This window comes from Myxine glutinosa, chromosome 1 (assembly GCF_964187855.1).
Source record: "Myxine glutinosa chromosome 1, kmMyxGlut1.1, whole genome shotgun sequence".
NCBI classification, from domain to species: Eukaryota; Metazoa; Chordata; class Myxini; order Myxiniformes; family Myxinidae; genus Myxine; species Myxine glutinosa.
In genome coordinates, this window is record NC_136261.1 from 278,283,850 (window position 1) to 278,301,294 (window position 17,445).

At 42.6% G+C, this 17,445-nt stretch overlaps 1 protein-coding gene across 2 annotated transcripts in view; it reads right to left on the bottom strand.

Moving 5' to 3' along the window:
* Nucleotides 1–10,286: 10,286 nt before the first annotated feature.
* LOC137437856 (adhesion G-protein coupled receptor G2) overlaps nt 10,287–17,445 on the bottom strand; it is a 126,714-nt gene continuing 119,555 nt past the window's right edge. For both annotated transcript variants that reach the window (XM_078766338.1, XM_078766333.1), the window contains 2 exons: nt 17,258–17,331; nt 10,287–11,922 (listed from right to left, as the gene is read on the bottom strand). In XM_078766338.1, coding sequence (XP_078622464.1) covers nt 17,288–17,331 — 44 coding nt within the window. In that variant the 3' untranslated portion in view covers nt 10,287–11,922; nt 17,258–17,287. The remainder of the gene's footprint in view (nt 11,923–17,257; nt 17,332–17,445) is intronic.

The following is a 17,445-nucleotide window of genomic DNA, read 5'->3' on the forward strand; positions in this document are numbered from 1 at the left end:
GACAGAATATGTAATTGCTGCTAACATGTGCGTTTGGTCAATGTGCATCGAATGCACCTCCTGATCCCAAAGTCCAGGAAGCCTTTTTGGCTGCTTCAGTGACATAATGTGTTGCATTCTCTTTTGCAAATTTCTACCCAAATTTTGTTGTGAAAGATTGTTGCACAAAGCTATGTGTTAAAGGCTACAAGTAAGGCTGTCTTCTCCTGATACAGTGTGCCAGCCAAGCAAGATATCTGTAGCTTTCCATATATGGCTCAGTGGATCATTGTAAGTTCTTGGTTAAGGCTTGAGGCAGCTGCTGGTGGATTTTTGCATCATTTTGTTTTCATAATTTTGCATCGTCACCATAGCCATCATTTTTCCATATAAAACGAAGTAATGTAAGAAACAAGTCAAACTGGAATTGGGGCATTTGGTCCATTCAGCTGATGTCATATCTCCATCTAAGTCGATGGTATGTGCATACCTTTAAGCTATCTTCATACCTCTAAGCTCAATGTTTTTAGGCGTTCAAACAAAACCAAAAACCAACAAAAACCATGAACAAACGAAGTGATCCCATAAACAAAAATGTTCACACTTGTTTCACACTCAGAAGGGAATAGATGTGGATCCAAAGTAAGCAGAAACGGATATTATAAGTGGGAGAGTGTTTTTGCTTAGAGCAGGAAACAGAGGCATTTCACTCAGAGAGTACTTCCTATATGGGAGAACTTGATATGAATATTGATGACTGCAGACAGTGCAATGGTTCCGAATATAGTGTCATGTACCAGTACAGAGTGCAGTGTTTGCTCTTCTCTTCTCATATCTCTCCATATTACTGTATGCTGGAACTTGAAGAACCTGTAGATTGGCACTATAAACTATTTTTCGAATTAAACTGGCTTATGAATGGATAGGAAAAGTTAAAAACTTATCCTATCCCCACAGACGTAACGTGGCTTTGCATGCGTGACTTTTACACGGATCAGATATATTATGTAAACCTTTTTTCTTTAATGACTACCATTTACTTTTTGATCTGGATTTATGGTAAAAAAAAAAAGGGTCGGTATCTGTCTGTCTGTTGTTATGTGTCGACCTCAGGGCACCGCAGCAAGTGCATCGGTAGCCCAGAGGGTTTCACAGCAAAAAATAAATAATGACACTGATGTGCCCTTGGTGTTGTTTTATGGGTGAAACCAACATACAACAGTCAACAGGAGACATAAGGGTAACTTTACAAGGAATATTTATTAATCCCTACTGTCTACCTTAAGCACAATAATACTAATTAAATGGTCAGGGCCATCTCTCTGGATGTAGCTTAATGACTTAATGGAATGACTTAATGACTTGGTGCAAAACTAAATGACTTTCCTAAGAACCCCCAAATGAAATACTGTAACTAAAAACGTTACAGAAAACAATGCAGCTCTAAGCTAACTCGTGACTCTCGATGTGGCAACTTAGCTCAAGCAAGCAGTTCGTCCAGTAAACCGCAGCAGGTTATATAAATGGGTCAAAGGTTGGCGGTGGACGAGGTTGAAAGGATGTAGTTCAGGGACAGTGTGCACAAGATGAAGCCGACTAGACAGTCGTATTTTACAAGTCCTCAAAGGGTGAAGTCCTCATATTACCAAAGCATGGAGAAGAATCTGAGCCCATAGGTAAAGCTGTATCACAGACGATGAAGATGGGAACTCCAAGCTGGAAAGGACGATGTGTTACTTGAAGAATAGGAGGGACGAATAAGCTCCGATGGTATGCGCCAGTCAACCAGCTGTGTCCCTTCTTGAAAATGGCACGTAAATCACCCAAAATGGTGCCAATGAGGGAATGCAAGCTTTGAAATTGTCGCTGAGATACCAGCAGTGCAATGTCTGACAAGTAGATTCCACAAGTAAAGGGAGTTGAGCAAAGAATACCTCACAGGGTATGATATAAGAAGCGAAGCTGAAACTCTCCAGACCAATGCACAGCCGGTTGAAGTTGGTCTGTCGTGGTCAGGGAATAGGTGAGTCCCTGAACCTTTCCAGGTTCGCATAGTGGAGACCCCCGATTCCTACTTTACTGGGTATGATTGGCACCGCTTGAATACAGAGTGTGGCCGCTCTAGAAAACAGGTCCAGCTCTAAAAAAAACTTCTCATTGGTCTTATATCCTTCTTCCGTTCTCGAACTGCCTTTTTATTCCTTGTGTTGTACCTTTTTTATTCCTTGTGTTGTTGTTATTGGTGCTGTTGTTGTTGTTGGTTGTTGTGGTTGTTGTAATTTAACAGGACATTTAACAGCTAAGATAACCTTCACCAAAGCACAATTAAATTTTATACTGGTCTGTAACACTGCCCATTTTGTGTTGTTGCTGTCACTATTTTGTGTTGTGCAATGTCACAAATATTGTAGTCATAATAAGAATGTCTTGCACTTGTGATTGCATAATTCAAATGTACATGTACAACTGACATTAATTTTGGTTGGCCTAGTTGTAGGTAAATCTTTCTCAACGCATTCACTCTGCTGGATGATGTCACAGCACTTCTATGGTGGATTCCGTCATTCTGGTGGACGGCCCTTCCGATACCATTCCATCAGCCTGGGACTGTTCTTGTTATATTGTCCTCCAGTCCTATCAAATCCCATCACCTGTCCTTGATGGGTCTATCAGTTGGGTAAGGCTGCTGAGGCTAGTCCCACTTATTGTAGATTGAAATTGATTTCAATTCAAGATTGAAGAAGATAATATTCAAAATTGAAACAAGATTGTTGTTTGTTTGTTGTTGTTTTTCTTCACAGCAGCAAGGCTCATGGAAGAGCAATGCAAAGCTGACCTAGGGACAAACATCAAGGGGGTGAATGAACAGGAAAAGAGAAGAGGAGGAAGGGGGAAACACTGAAATTAGTAAGATGGTTGAGTTAGGAAAGGTTAATGGAGATAATAAAGATGATGGGTCATGATTGGGGATGCCCAGGGATTGGTGGTGTACTACTTGTTTGAAGTCCTGGAAGGAAGAGTGAGACACAACTTCCTCTGAAAGATGCTTCCAGAGATGGGAGATATGAGTAATAAGACTTGAGGTGTGCAGTCAACCTGGATTTTGAAAGCTTAACTAGGAGGTGGTCAATGGAAGAATGCGTGCACCTTAGAATATACAGACTTGGCATTTAATATGGAATATATATTTTTTCTTGACTTGGGTTTACTTTCTTAACTCAGTATATCAATCTGGTGAGTTTCTTTCACACTTTGGTGATTTATTTGTTAAAAGAACCATGTCTCTGATTGTCTGTCGCAGCAAGAAGTCAACAACAGGATTATATGACAGGTGGCATGGCAAAATGTATGGACAGGTGCATTTGATGATTGGCTTCACAGTCGGGTATACAAGGGTTGTTGCGTTCTGTATCAGTGGAAAACAACTGCTGCACGTCTACAAAAGTTATTGCCGCTTCCTCTGGAGATGGTCCGTCAACTCGACAATGCCGTTTGTCATGGAGTGGTGGCTTTACGAAATTACGGCATGAAACAGCGTGCTATTGCTCGGCAGTATGGCATCACTCAAGGTCAGGTGTCAAAGATCCTGAAAGGAAATGCTCAGAGGGGTGTCCCTACTCCAATACCGAGGCCAGGACGTCCCCGAAGAACCGCAAGGAGGGATGATCGCCAGCTGCACCGGTTAGTCCGCAATGGCCGTACCAAGTCAGCTAATCGGCTTAGGGCTGAGTGGCAGCAACTGACAAATGTGCCTGTATCCAGAAGGCTAGTCAACTAACGACTGGTTCAAGCAGGCTATCGTGCCAGGCGTCCCCTGAGAAAGCCACGCCTGACCAGACAACACCGCCAGCGCCGATTGCAGTGGGCCAGAGAGCACCGTCAATGGCAGCCAGGACGCTGGAATCACGTGATCTTCAGTGACGAGTCTAGATTTCTGGTCTATCGTCAAGATGGCCACGTCCGAGTGCGCAGACAAGTCCATGAAGCCTACAACAAAGATGGTATAGTGCCAAGAGTCCAAGCTGGAGGTGGTGGGGTGACCGTTTGGACTGCTTTTCATGCAGGGGGCAAAACTGACCTGGTTGTTCTGAATGGAATCCTGAACCAGTTGAAGTACAGGGCCATTCTGGAAGAAACATTGCTTCCATTTGCTCATGCAGCCTTTCGAGGAAACTTTGTCTTCCAAGATGACAATGCACGGCCTCATCGTGCTCGCATGATCCAACACTTTCTTTCTGACCATGGTGTAGAGCATATGGAGTGGCCTGCCATGTCCCCGGATATGAATCCGATAGAGAACTTGTGGGCAGAATTAACGCGTCAAATCGACCACTTGGACCAGCAGCCGACCTCTGTGCGTGAATTGCAGCAGGCTATTGTCACTGCATGGCAAGCGATTCCTGTCCAAACCTTGGCAAATCTCATGAACAGCATGCCTCAACGTGTACGTGCTCTCCTGAATGCTCATGGGGGTTACACGAAGTACTGAACTGTAATTTTACTGTCCGTAATCCCAGTCGTAATTTAACTTTTGTTTTTGTTAAAAAAATTTTTGGCTAATGTGCAAAATAAAGAGATACTTCTGGAAAACGTACAGAAGTTTAACACAGTACTGTCCATGAATTGAGTTCGATATCAGTTTACATCACTTTCAAGGATCAATTTATTTGTTTCGAAATGTCAAATGTGGTTTTTGTTTCTTTTAAAGGTCACATTAACAAAATCTAGAATAATTTCAACATAATTCCAATGAACTTTTGGTTCTAAGACATCTTGAAAAGTAAGTTCACCCCCACAAAAAAAATATTCCATATTAAATGCCAAGTCTGTATATAGGAAGGGGTGGAAGACTGAGATAGCATACAGAGCAATATCAGAGAGTAGATGGTAGAAAACAGAGACCACCGATCTGCCTGTGATGCGAGAGCAACAGTCAACAGACCTTGTGCTCTGGCCTCATCATAGAAGAATCCAATAATTTTGAAAGCTTTAGATTCCGCAGAATACAGGAGAGACAGATATGATGCTGCAGTGGCAGCTCATAGCAGAGATCAGTACTCCATTGAGCTATGGCGAAAGGCTTTTTAGACAGAGTAGCTCTGATTTTCCGAGGAAAGACTGGATCTATGGAGGATGCCCAATCTGTGGTTGGCTTTGGAGATCAGCCCGGGAAAGGTCATGGCTGATGGCGAGTCCTAGAATTTCAGGAAATTGAACCTCTTCCAGTGGATTACCAAGGAAATAGACAAGTGGGTTCGTATAACGATCCTTCTGGAGTGATAGTGTGAGATGTGAAAATTTTCAGGATTGAAGGTCATGTTTCATTTATCGGACCACAGAGACACACACACACACACACACACACACACACACACACACACACACACACACACACACACACACACACACACACAGCTACTGTCTGGCTTGCAGAGTGATGCGGTACTGTACGACACAATGTGGATTTGACTGCAAAAAGGAAGAGAGGATCTTCTAGAGCTTTGGAGAAGTCATTTATACAGATGAAGAACAAGACGGCTGAAAACACACTGTGTTCGGGAACTCCAGTATGTATTGGGATAGTGGAGGAGAGGGTTCCATTGATAGCAAGCAAATCAGAATGCCAAACTGTGTCGAATGCCTGAGATATGTCCAGGAAGACGGTCCAAACCTCTTGTTTGGTATTGAGGGCTTCCATCCATTGCTATGACAGGAGCATGTCCAGAGATAAGCGATCGGGACAGAATCCAAATGTATGGTCAGAGATCAAAATGTTTGAAAATACGAAAAACATGACATCAGAAGCAATTGTCTCTTTACTTCACAAACTTTTCGTTTTCCTTCCTCCCACCCCCCACCACTTTTATCAGTGTAATATATTTGATTTGATTTGATGTACCAATTGTACCATACTCTTTACAGAGCGTTTCTGCTGCCGAAGCAGTTTCTTGGCAAAGGTTATACTGGGTGATTTGCCATTGCAGTCCCAGCGTTGTTTATTCGCGTGCTCTATGTTTTTATATGATGAGCGCCAAGAAAGGAAGCAGCAGGTTTTTAAAGTCTTTGTCATGACTCTGCTGGGGTTTGATCCACCGACCTCCCAGACTTAGTGCGGACGCTCCAATCATTACGACACCGAGTCTAGTAGTATAATATATAAGTAGCCCTGAATGGGTCACTTTCAAACAGTAGCATTTTTTTTTTAAATGAAGGAAGTGACAAAATTGGATTGAAAATAACAGCATTGTTTTAATAAGAGGCAAAACAGTCATTCATAAAATCAACATGTCATAGGATCTTGCCTATTATATTTAATAAAAAATATAAGTCGTATTTGACCTCATCCAAAAATAGTACAAAGGTTTTACTGCAATGAGAAATTGCAAACTTCTCATTGTCATTCCTTCCCACTTGTCATTTGGCAAATTCAAATGAAAGTTCAATCTGAAATAAACAGCACACATCCAACAAAAGCCAAGAATAAAAGTTCAAATTCCAAGCGGTGGATATAGGGAAGGGTTAATGAAAGTTGTACACCGGAATTGGTGGAATTCTGATGTGGAGAGTGCCAATACATGTGGCAGTGGTTGTTAATTAAACAGTTTTACTTAAGTTGGACAATTCATTCCAACCTGTAATATGCCAGGAAACAATTGAGCCAAGCATCACTTTACTTATCTCCATATTAGCTGGAGGTGAAGAAAGATTACTTACCGAGTATTGTGCTGAGGAAGATGCAGAGACAGACCTTTGAAAGCAACATGATCTGTGAAGAAGAAGGTAAAGCAAGAAGGGCAAATGCAGAACTATGGAAGAATGTCAGAGTAAGGAAACGGCCAGAATGGGGGAACAGTATGAGGGAAGGACAACGAGAATGATCAGAACAGGGAAGTGGGAGGGGACAGTAGGTCCAGAAGGTCTGGGGGAGAGAGGGAGAGGGAGCAAGAGAGAGAGAGAAAAAGTGAGAGAAAGAGAGAGCGACAAATAATCATGGAGGATTCCCACTTTGAGCCTTACAATATCATGACCTCAAGTTGAAGCCCATATACCGTGTTGATTTGTTCATTGGTTCCGAATGTTATTGTTATTCACTTAGTAAAAAGTACACAGATGTCTCCCAATTTCCTGCTTGCAATATATCCACGAGCTTCTTTATGAGCCTTTGACACTTTAGAAGAAAAAAAGCATGGTTTTAGAGAATGTGTGAAGTTTTGTGGATAAGGTGAGGTCGTCTCGGAAGAGCAAGACTGTCTTGGTGAGATAGCAAATGGGAAGAGGGTAAATAAAGGAGAGTCTGAGAGATGGGACAGGGAGAATTACACAATTATTGCCACATGGAAGTTCTAATTCTAAATAAGGATAATATTCATTACTTAACCAAGTGACTTTGTCAACATCATTTAGTTTGAAAGTTATACAACAACAACAACAACAGGCATTTTAAGGCCATTTTCCCTGCAAGAGTGGGGGTTAGCCTTGCGGTCCCTAGTTTGAAAGTTATACAACAACAACAACAACAGGCATTTTAAGGCCATTTTCCCTGCAAGAGTGGGGGTTAGCCTTGCGGTCCCTAGTTTGAAAGTTATACAACAACAACAACAACAGGCATTTTAAGGCCATTTTCCCTGCAAGAGCGGGGGTTAGCCTTGCGGTCCCTAGTTTGAAAGTTATACAACAACAACAACAACAGGCATTTTAAGGCCATTTTCCCTGCAAGAGTGGGGGTTAGCCTTGCGGTCCCTAGTTTGAAAGTTATACAACAACAACAACAACAGGCATTTTAAGGCCATTTTCCCTGCAAGAGTGGGGGTTAGCCTTGCGGTCCCTAGTTTGAAAGTTATACAACAACAACAACAACAGGCATTTTAAGGCCATTTTCCCTGCAAGAGCGGGGGTTAGCCTTGCGGTCCCTAGTTTGAAAGTTATACAACAACAACAACAACAACAACAGGCATTTTAAGGCCATTTTCCCTGCAAGAGTGGGGGTTAGCCTTGCAGTCCCTAGTTTGAAAGTTATACAACAACAACAACAACAGGCATTTTAAGGCCATTTTACCTGCAAGAGTGGGGGTTAGCCTTGCGGTCCCTAGTTTGAAAGTTATACAACAACAACAACAGGCATTTTAAGGCCATTTTCCCTGCAAGAGTGGGGGTTAGCCTTGCAGTCCCTAGTTTGAAAGTTATACAACAACAACAACAACAGGCATTTTAAGGCCATTTTACCTGCAAGAGTGGGGGTTAGCCTTGCGGTCCCTAGTTTGAAAGTTATACAACAACAACAACAACAACAGGCATTTTAAGGCCATTTTCCCTGCAAGAGTGGGGGGTAGCCTTGCGGTCCCTAGTTTGAAAGTTATACAACAACAACAACAACAGGCATTTTAAGGCCATTTTCCCTGCAAGAGTGGGGGTTAGCCTTGCAGTCCCTAGTTTGAAAGTTATACAACAACAACAACAACAGGCATTTTAAGGCCATTTTACCTGCAAGAGTGGGGGTTAGCCTTGCGGTCCCTAGTTTGAAAGTTATACAACAACAACAACAGGCATTTTAAGGCCATTTTCCCTGCAAGAGCGGGGGTTAGCCTTGCGGTCCCTAGTTTGAAAGTTATACAACAACAACAACAACAACAACAGGCATTTTAAGGCCATTTTCCCTGCAAGAGTGGGGGTTAGCCTTGCGGTCCCTAGTTTGAAAGTTATACAACAACAACAACAACAGGCATTTTATGGCCATTTTCCCTGCAAGAGCGGGGGTTAGCCTTGCGGTCCCTAGTTTGAAAGTTATACAACAACAACAACAACAACAACAGGCATTTTAAGGCCATTTTCCCTGCAAGAGCGGGGGTTAGCCTTGCGGTCCCTAGTTTGAAAGTTATACAACAACAACAACAACAGGCATTTTATGGCCATTTTCCCTGCAAGAGTGGGGGTTAGCCTTGCGGTCCCTAGTTTGAAAGTTATACAACAACAACAACAACAACAACAGGCATTTTAAGGCCATTTTCCCTGCAAGAGCGGGGGTTAGCCTTGCGGTCCCTAGTTTGAAAGTTATACAACGACAACAACAACAACAACAGGCATTTTAAGGCCATTTTCCCTGCAAGAGTGGGGGTTAGCCTTGCGGTCCCTAGTTTGAAAGTTATACAACAACAACAACAACAGGCATTTTATGGCCATTTTACCTGCAAGAGCGGGGGTTAGCCTTGCGATCCCTAGTTTGAAAGTTATATACCAGTGAAATCAACACAGCAAAATATTCTAATGATAATTAAAAGTTGATAAAATGAATAGCACTTTATAAATGCGCTTCTTGGGAATCTCGACAATTTGCTAGTTAGTTACCAAGTTATTAAGTACAGTATAGGCAAGAGGATTCTTGAGTGTTGCGGGTTGGTGAATTTCTTATTAATACTGTATAAGAATTCATCAGAGGAGTATACAAGGAGTCACAACAATTTTCCTCCGACTATAAAGGAATCCCACCACACCCAGTGGGCACAAATGTTAATCCCTTCCCTTGTAGTTTCCAGCCAGTGTCACATAAGCAGTGGATGTGTTTCTTGGTGCCATTGGAAGTGAAATCGTGTTTTTGGTTCTGAACCATTTTGAAAAAGGGAAAACTTTTTGATTCCTCCATCGTGTTGTACGTGTACAAGTTATTATACGTACTCGTCAAATTGGTTGCTTGATAGACAACAAGGAACTTTTCAAATAATGTCAAAGTATCACAGTAATTTTGGTTCAAAAGAAAATGAAAGAAAGTTAATTTGAAAGCCAGTTCAGGAAGCTATTTTAATGACCTTTATAATATAATCTGATGGAAGGAAAATTATTGTAATAGTGTTTGCGTGACTCAAAGTAGCTCGACTGCATAAATTATAGAAAAGCTCTTTCGACTTTACATGTGTCTTGTAAGCAAGAATTGAAAACGTGCATCAAAGTTTTTCGTTATACTTGGTCAATGTACTTGTGAATCAGGAAACATCAAGTTGGTTAACTAGTGTAGTTATGGAGTTATTTAATGACCGCCCACAGAAGCCTCAGTTCAAAGAGGCCGGTGTTGATGTCTGTCTCTCGTTATCACCATCTGCCCAGGCCCACACTGACCCCACGCTCACCCTAACTATTCCCACATGCTGCTATTTCCTCTGCCCATCCCAGCAGCCAAGGTCGAGAGACTATAAATGACGAGAGACCGGGCAGCAGTTCTTCCGGTTGAAATTCAAAATAATCGACCAATGTAGTCCTGGCAAGAAAGAGTAGACTCTTTAGACCCGACACCAAAGACTCGACCACCACCAAGGCCACCCATAAGGTGACTCACAAAACATTCAGATGTTTGTATTGAATATTGTTTATATAGTCAAACCTTTAATAAAATGTCTTGTGTATTTTATTAAAAAGAACTTTTTTTTGGCATGCACAAACATAAAAATGCATTCACGCAACTCTTAACCTCGCATTTTACTTTTATACAAAATAAAAAATATCTTACTAGAACGGCACTTGGTAGAGCGCAAACCTCCACCAGGCTGAACAGTTTATGTTTTGTATCCCGCTCATAGGCCGGATCTGCATCTGGACCTGAACCATAATCTAATCGGCTTATTCTTTCCAATTAACCAACTCATCCCCCAAGTTTTGTCATAACTCGTCCACAATTTTTGAGATATCCTGCTCACAGACAAACAAACAAGAAGACATCATGCGGAGCACGATACTTGCAAAATACGCCCCCCCCTCCTCCCCAAGAAAAAAAATTCCATTGATACAGCAAATTGTCCATTTCATCAAGATTAAAATTGACAATCTTGATCAAAGCTCGGGTCAATAGGAAGAAAAGCGACGATTTTTCAGATGAAAAATGATGATTTTGGAAGGTTGACCTTGAGTTGACCTTTGACCTTTTGACCTAAAAAAAAATAGTATTTTTCTCAATTTAGTGACTCGATATGCAAATGTTGTTCAATTTTCAAGTCAATCGGTTGAGAATTGACGGCTTTTTAGATGAAAATTGATGATTTTTAAAATGTGACCTTAAGTTGACTTTTGACATTTTGACCTCAAAAATAGTATGTTTCCCAATTTAGTGACTTGATATACAAACGCTATTCAATTTTCAAGTCAATCGGATTTAAAATGGCGATTTTAGAAATTTTACCTCCAGATGACCTTTGACCTCAAAATCAATAGGCTTCTCAATTGGGACGACTTATACAACGTGGTGAAGTTTTGTGACGATCAGTTTAGAATTGTGACCTGTAGGCCGGTGACAGACAAACAGACAGACAGACAAACAGACAGAACCACAAATGGAACCGACCAATATACGTACTTGAAAAATCTTCGATTTTGCAAGTAACAAACAGACACATAGACAGACAGGGGTGAAAACATGACCTCCATACACCTTCGGTGGTGGAGATAGTAAAAAAAATAGTTAAACATCACATCGATAAATATAATTTTACAAGATATTCTAGAAATATGGGAATAAGGAAAGGCAGAAGCACTGGGATGTAGCCAACTGTGACAGAATGATTTTGGCAGTATTTACAGTATTTCACCTACCAAAAGGAGAGCGTGCTTTCACCACATGGTACAATTCAAAAATTCACATCAACAAGTCGTCATGGTACAATTCAAAAACTCTCAACAAGCAGTCAACAGTTACAGGCTCAAATGCTTTCAACAGGAGAATGTGTAAATAAAAGACTCATACATAAATATAATTGATAGAAATTAAAGGAAAAGAAATGGAGAATACGAAAAGACATCAGCTGACAGGGAAGACCGAAGGTTCCAGGGCAGAGGTATACTACGAGATTGCAAACCTCTGCTGCAATGTGTGCAGTGCTCTTTGTACAAAAAGGAGCACGAAATTTAAATTATGAAATTACTTCCGCATTATCAACTATCCCTTCTTCTCCATCATCAGGACATCTGAAAAAAAGTAACAAAGAAAAGTTAAATTTCATTCATTCTTCTTTTCACTCCTTGCTCAACTTTACCCTCCAAACAATATTCTTATTCTTGTAAATGCTGCACATTATCCTTCCCAAAAGCTAAATAAACACTTCCAAAAGCTAAATGTTCTTGTAACCAAATTTTATTTAGGCTGGAAGATCATTCAGGTCCTCATGGGGGGGACTGCAAACCATCATCTCACTTCAGGACTGGTCTCCTATATGTATCCCCTACCCCTCCCCTGATATTAACTCCACCTGGTTAATCTTCCTCAGAAACCTGATCTCCTTTTTTTTTCTTCTTTTTTTTGTATACTGAATCGAGGCTCGTGAAAGAGCTAACATTTATTTCACAAACAAATCAACCAGACAAACAAAATATATAAAAAGAGGGAGCGGAAGACAAGATGGGGAGAGAAAGGGAAGCACACAAACACAACATTTGAGAGCAGGGAGAAGTGTGGGAGGGAGAGGGCTTGGGGGGAGGAGGCGTGGGAAGGGGGAGATATAAAACACAAGGAGACCGAAATTAGCGGGGGTAGAAAAGATCAAGGTTTTGGATGGGGGAAGATAAGAGATGGTGGTGAACAGCTGTTTTAAAGACCTGGAGGGTGGAGTGGGATTGAAGAGAGTGAGGGAGTTTGTTCCAGAGGCGGGAGAAAAGAGGAATGAGGGAGTGAAGGTGAGCAGTGAGTCTTGATTTTGGCAGTTTAACCATAAGAGGGTTGCAGACAGATCTTGTGCGACCTGTAGGAATATTTGGGGGACAGAGCCCAGAGAGAGCTGGGGGGGGGGGGGCAATGCCAGAGAGGAGTCGGTAGAAGACGGAAAGACCACCAACCTTTATGCACATATCCATCCTATCTTGCCTTCAGTTATCATACCCAACCCCCTCCACCCCCAATCCTACACTGAATCTCATGGTGAGGTAGTTGCTTTGAAACAACTTGCCTTCTCTTGCTGGAAGGCAAATCTGAATGAAAGAAACCTCAGATCACTTCCCAACGTCCGCAACAAGTGTGTTCACTCTCATGAGAGGCAGAGCGCACACCATCTGGCCAACATCTAGCTTGAATTTCCAAACTCGTTCCTTTCCTCAAAAACCCGGTGGTGCGTTGCTAAGTTTGTCTCTGCAATATGCTCCTCATCCATTCCGTCCCTCACATCAAATAGCACCACAGCCTACTCCGTTCGTGAGAAGGCCGAATGCCTCAATAATATGTTTGCTTCCAAATCTTATCCCAACCCCTCACTCTCTGTACCCACTCTACCCAATCCCACTCAACTGCTGAAAGTGAGTGTGAGTGTGGGTGACCATGTGTGTGCGAACTCTATCACAAGCCTTAGCCCATGTATTTAAAAAAAAAAAGCCTTTCAATCTAGACAAATCTCACACTATCATTCTGTCTCTCTGAATGGACCACCTGGCAAACCCTTCCTTCTCAAACTTCTGGGTCTCACTATCAGTCATAATCTTTCTTGATCAAATCACACCTCTAAGTTGGCCTTCATAGCCAGTCGTCATCGTGCAAAGTCTTTCCTTAGCACACCTGAACTTTTATCCACGCACAAAACCTTAATCCGCAGCTTGATGGAGTACGCTGCTCTTCCCTCTGGGGTGGAACTTCTGTCTCATACTTTGCCCAACTTTATGCCATGAAAACCAAGGCCTTCAAGATCATTGAAATCTCATGCGATGAAGACGAGTCTCTGGGCCTATCGCAGACAGGTAAATGCTGTCTCTGTCTTCTACTGCCTTCTTGTCTTGCACACGCTGCCCTTTCCATGATCTGTCGTTCTTTCTCTCTTTCCCCCAAAATTTTGCAGGGAGCACGCTGTGTGCTAGCTGCCCACTTCCACTCATTGATTCCTATTTCCTGCTGGTGGAATCATCTTCCACATTATCTTAAATCTCATGCTTCCCTCCAGGGCTTCAAAACAGCTGTTCACCACCATTTCAGATCATTTTCCATCTACAAACACGATATTTTATATCCCCATTAACCCTCCCCAAGTCCACTTCTTTCCAAGTTTCCAGTTTTTCCTTCCTAAGAGTTTGTGGTTGTAACCCATCTCGTTCAACCCCCGCCCCCCTTTGTTCTCCCCTAGTCCTCATTCTTCCCCACATCCCTTATTTATCCAAGTCTTCCCCTATTTCGTCCCTCATCCCTGCTTGTTGTATCTACCCCTCTCGTTCTACTATTCATTTTGTTCCATTAAGTCTTGATCCCTTCTTTGTTCGAGCTACCCCACAAGCCTCATACACAGAAAAATTGTATTTTATCATTCTGGAACACATTCCCGTTAATTGTTGCTAACCTCTTCGTTCATCTTTCTTTTTGTCTGTGTACAGTATAGCAATAGCACTCGCCCAATGGGTGATCTTGTTCTAAGCATGCAACACGTTCTTCTTCTGACATGTCCCTTTATTTGGGCGGTGTATAGGCAAATGGCCGCTGCCTCGATTGCTCCCGAAAATAAAAATAACCCGGGTTACGTACGTGAAGCCAAAACATGCGTACGGTACTGCGTATGCACATACATAAAACTCGTGGTTATACTGTATATAGCTCGGATAATTCCAGTTGCACTGACCCATAGGCTGACACCGGAAACCTGAAGCATATTCACACTGTCGCCTTCACAAGGCCCATGACGCCTATCGACTCCAATGTTTCGAGATATTTGATGCTGCTTTTAACAGCCACTTGTGTTGTTTTACACTGAATGGAAAACTAATAGGGAGGGCATGGCGATTGTGAACGTGACACTTCAAAAGTGCCTCAGACTTACTAAAATGGTGGAGGTTCTTTCGGTTTACACTTGTGGGTGGAGTCAGGCCAGCTTTCCAACTCCATTATATGTAGATTAGCATTAGCATCACCAGAGATCGCGTGGTTGGAGAGTATTTTGTCATTCCCATTCCCCAATCCGTCTGTGTTGTTTCACAATTAAATGTACAATGTATTCTCTAATCACCCCCCCCCCCCCCCACACTTGAAGCGTAAACAATGGACTCGTTCCACATGATGCGATGTGCAGGACATCACGTGGCCAGTCACACCACGTGCATTGGCTGACTCGTACGTGTTTTGGCCAATGGGTTTTAAACACGGGGTTGTCTGTAAAGATAAAGATCAACGTTTTTCACTTGATAAATCACACACCGATTGGTTGGCCAGTGTGTGGGTGTGTATGTGGAGTTCTTTGGTGGAGGGTGTTCGAAATGAATGGTTGAACGGTGAGAGAGATTGACATTGGGAGAGGGAGGGTCTTTCGCGAAGAGCTGGAGAGATTTTGGCTGTGGAGCTGAAAGATCCGTGTTGTTCGTCCAGAGCTGGGAAAGTCGCGTTGCAGACTAAGCTACAGCACCCCGAAGGGACCTTGAGCTAGGAGCCTGCAACTCGTGGTCCATGTGAGCCACAACATGCTACACATGTTCCGACGAGACAGAATGTGCTCTCTAACAGTAGGCCTTTGACATCCAGCCATCTTCTTTTCTCCCCCCCCCCCCCCCCCCCCCCAGGCACCTCTTCCTGTCTCTCTATTGCCTCATGTGTGTCCGTCTGTGAATGAAATGAAAGAATGAATGATCGTTTGTACCGCCATTTTTACCCGCAGGAGCGGGGGTTAGCCTTGCAGGCCCCATGACAATCATGGTTCCCTGTTTGAGGCAATGTTTTTATGGCCGGATGCCCTGCCTGACGCGAACCCTTGGGCACGCTCTTACGATGCGCAGGGATACGGTGTACCTGTTCTAAATCGGGGTACACACCGTGATCATTCATCCCAGCAAGCTGGTACTCAATTTGCCGACCTCGGAAGGATGACAGGCTGAGTCAACCGCCCTGGCGTTAATTCAGCGATCGACCGGGATTCGAACCCAGGATCCGAGGATCCCAAGCCGGCACCCTAACCGCTAAGCCAACACGTGAGGCATAAATTCTAAGTCGGTGAGCTGTTTCTGTTTAGTGATAAGAATGTGTCTTCCCCATTGCCACAATTCCCTTCCCCTTTTCCTTGTTATTGAATTCCTGTCCTCATTTATTTACTTATTAAACACCTTGTTTATTCCTGTTGTGTCTTCATTTTGGTCTGTGACTTTATTTGTGACACTTTGAATGAGCGTACACGTCTCCAAATTCACACCAAATTCCAACCGGTCGGTTCCTCTCAATTCGATCTCCATACGTACAGTGTCAACTGGCCTGCGAAGATGATCTCCAGCACGATGGCGGTCCGTTATTTATCTTCACGGCATAGTCTTGAGGTTGCCTTCCTACAGTGTGGAATTCTGGGATGGATTTACCCTGAGCTGCACAGTTCCTCACCGTCTCGTGAAAGAGAGGTTGAAGCAGCATCATTTTCAGGTTATATGGAAAGGATCAGAAACTTTACTTAGAAGAGCTGTAAGCTCTCTAGTTCCATACTCTCACCCTCTAATATAACCCACTGTAAGAAAACTCCATTTTCAAGATTCATGAACACCAAGACGAGATGCTGATTGGGAATTCTCCGCCAGACTGTCTTCCAAGTCCTCATGATTTATAAGTTCATTATGTACAGTGTGACGGACGTATTGCTTAACCCTCTGGGATGAAGCTCCTTTGTCTTACCTTCAATTCCAAAAAGCTTTAGAGGATATAAGACCTGTAGGATCATTGGGACATCTTGATAGGAGGCCAATGCACAGAGATGCAAGTTGGTGGCCTCTGTTCTTTCACCGCTCGCCTGTGTCTGGCTTCTCATTGTTTTCTTCCTCCACTCATCATCAGCCCCACTTTGTACATGAAATACTAATTAATTAAATAACTCGCTGTTCGTCGATTTAAGGAAATTTTACTGCTTGCCTGAAATATTTGTTTTTTCTTCTACTTCAGCAACTGCTTCAATCACTTCCAGGTAGTGTGACTCGCTACCTTCTCATGTCGCCCTTCATATATCTTCTTGTGATCTTTGTCTATCATGCACGGGATTTCATAATTAAGTGTTTGAGAAGCCAATGCAAGGTTGTGACTCTGCACAAGCACAACTATGGCTCTATACATTTGTGTCATGGGGAGCACCTCATCACAGCACATTTTGCAGGTGGAAACATAACACAAGATCACATGATTAATGCACAAAGTCTACATATAGATCTAGTCCATCTCCTATACCTAACATGTTCCTACAATGCAGACTATAGGTTCATCAAACTTATCTTGGAGTCTCTATTTTAAACCAGAAGTCAAGAGTCTGAGTTGACGTTGGTATTGCATGTTCAGGGTTGCCTGGCTAACACAACATAGGGTGCACGTTCTCAAACTCACCATGCCCATGTCCATCCGATTGCTGCTGTTTTAGTGTTTTTCAGTTTTGCCACTGGTTTTGTTGGAACTCGTGTCTGCAACAGTACCACAGGGATTGAAAACAATGACGAGATATGAAATTGCAATAACAACAACAAAAACATCAACACAAATGCTTGAATGGATTATATTTCCAGAGGAGGTCACTC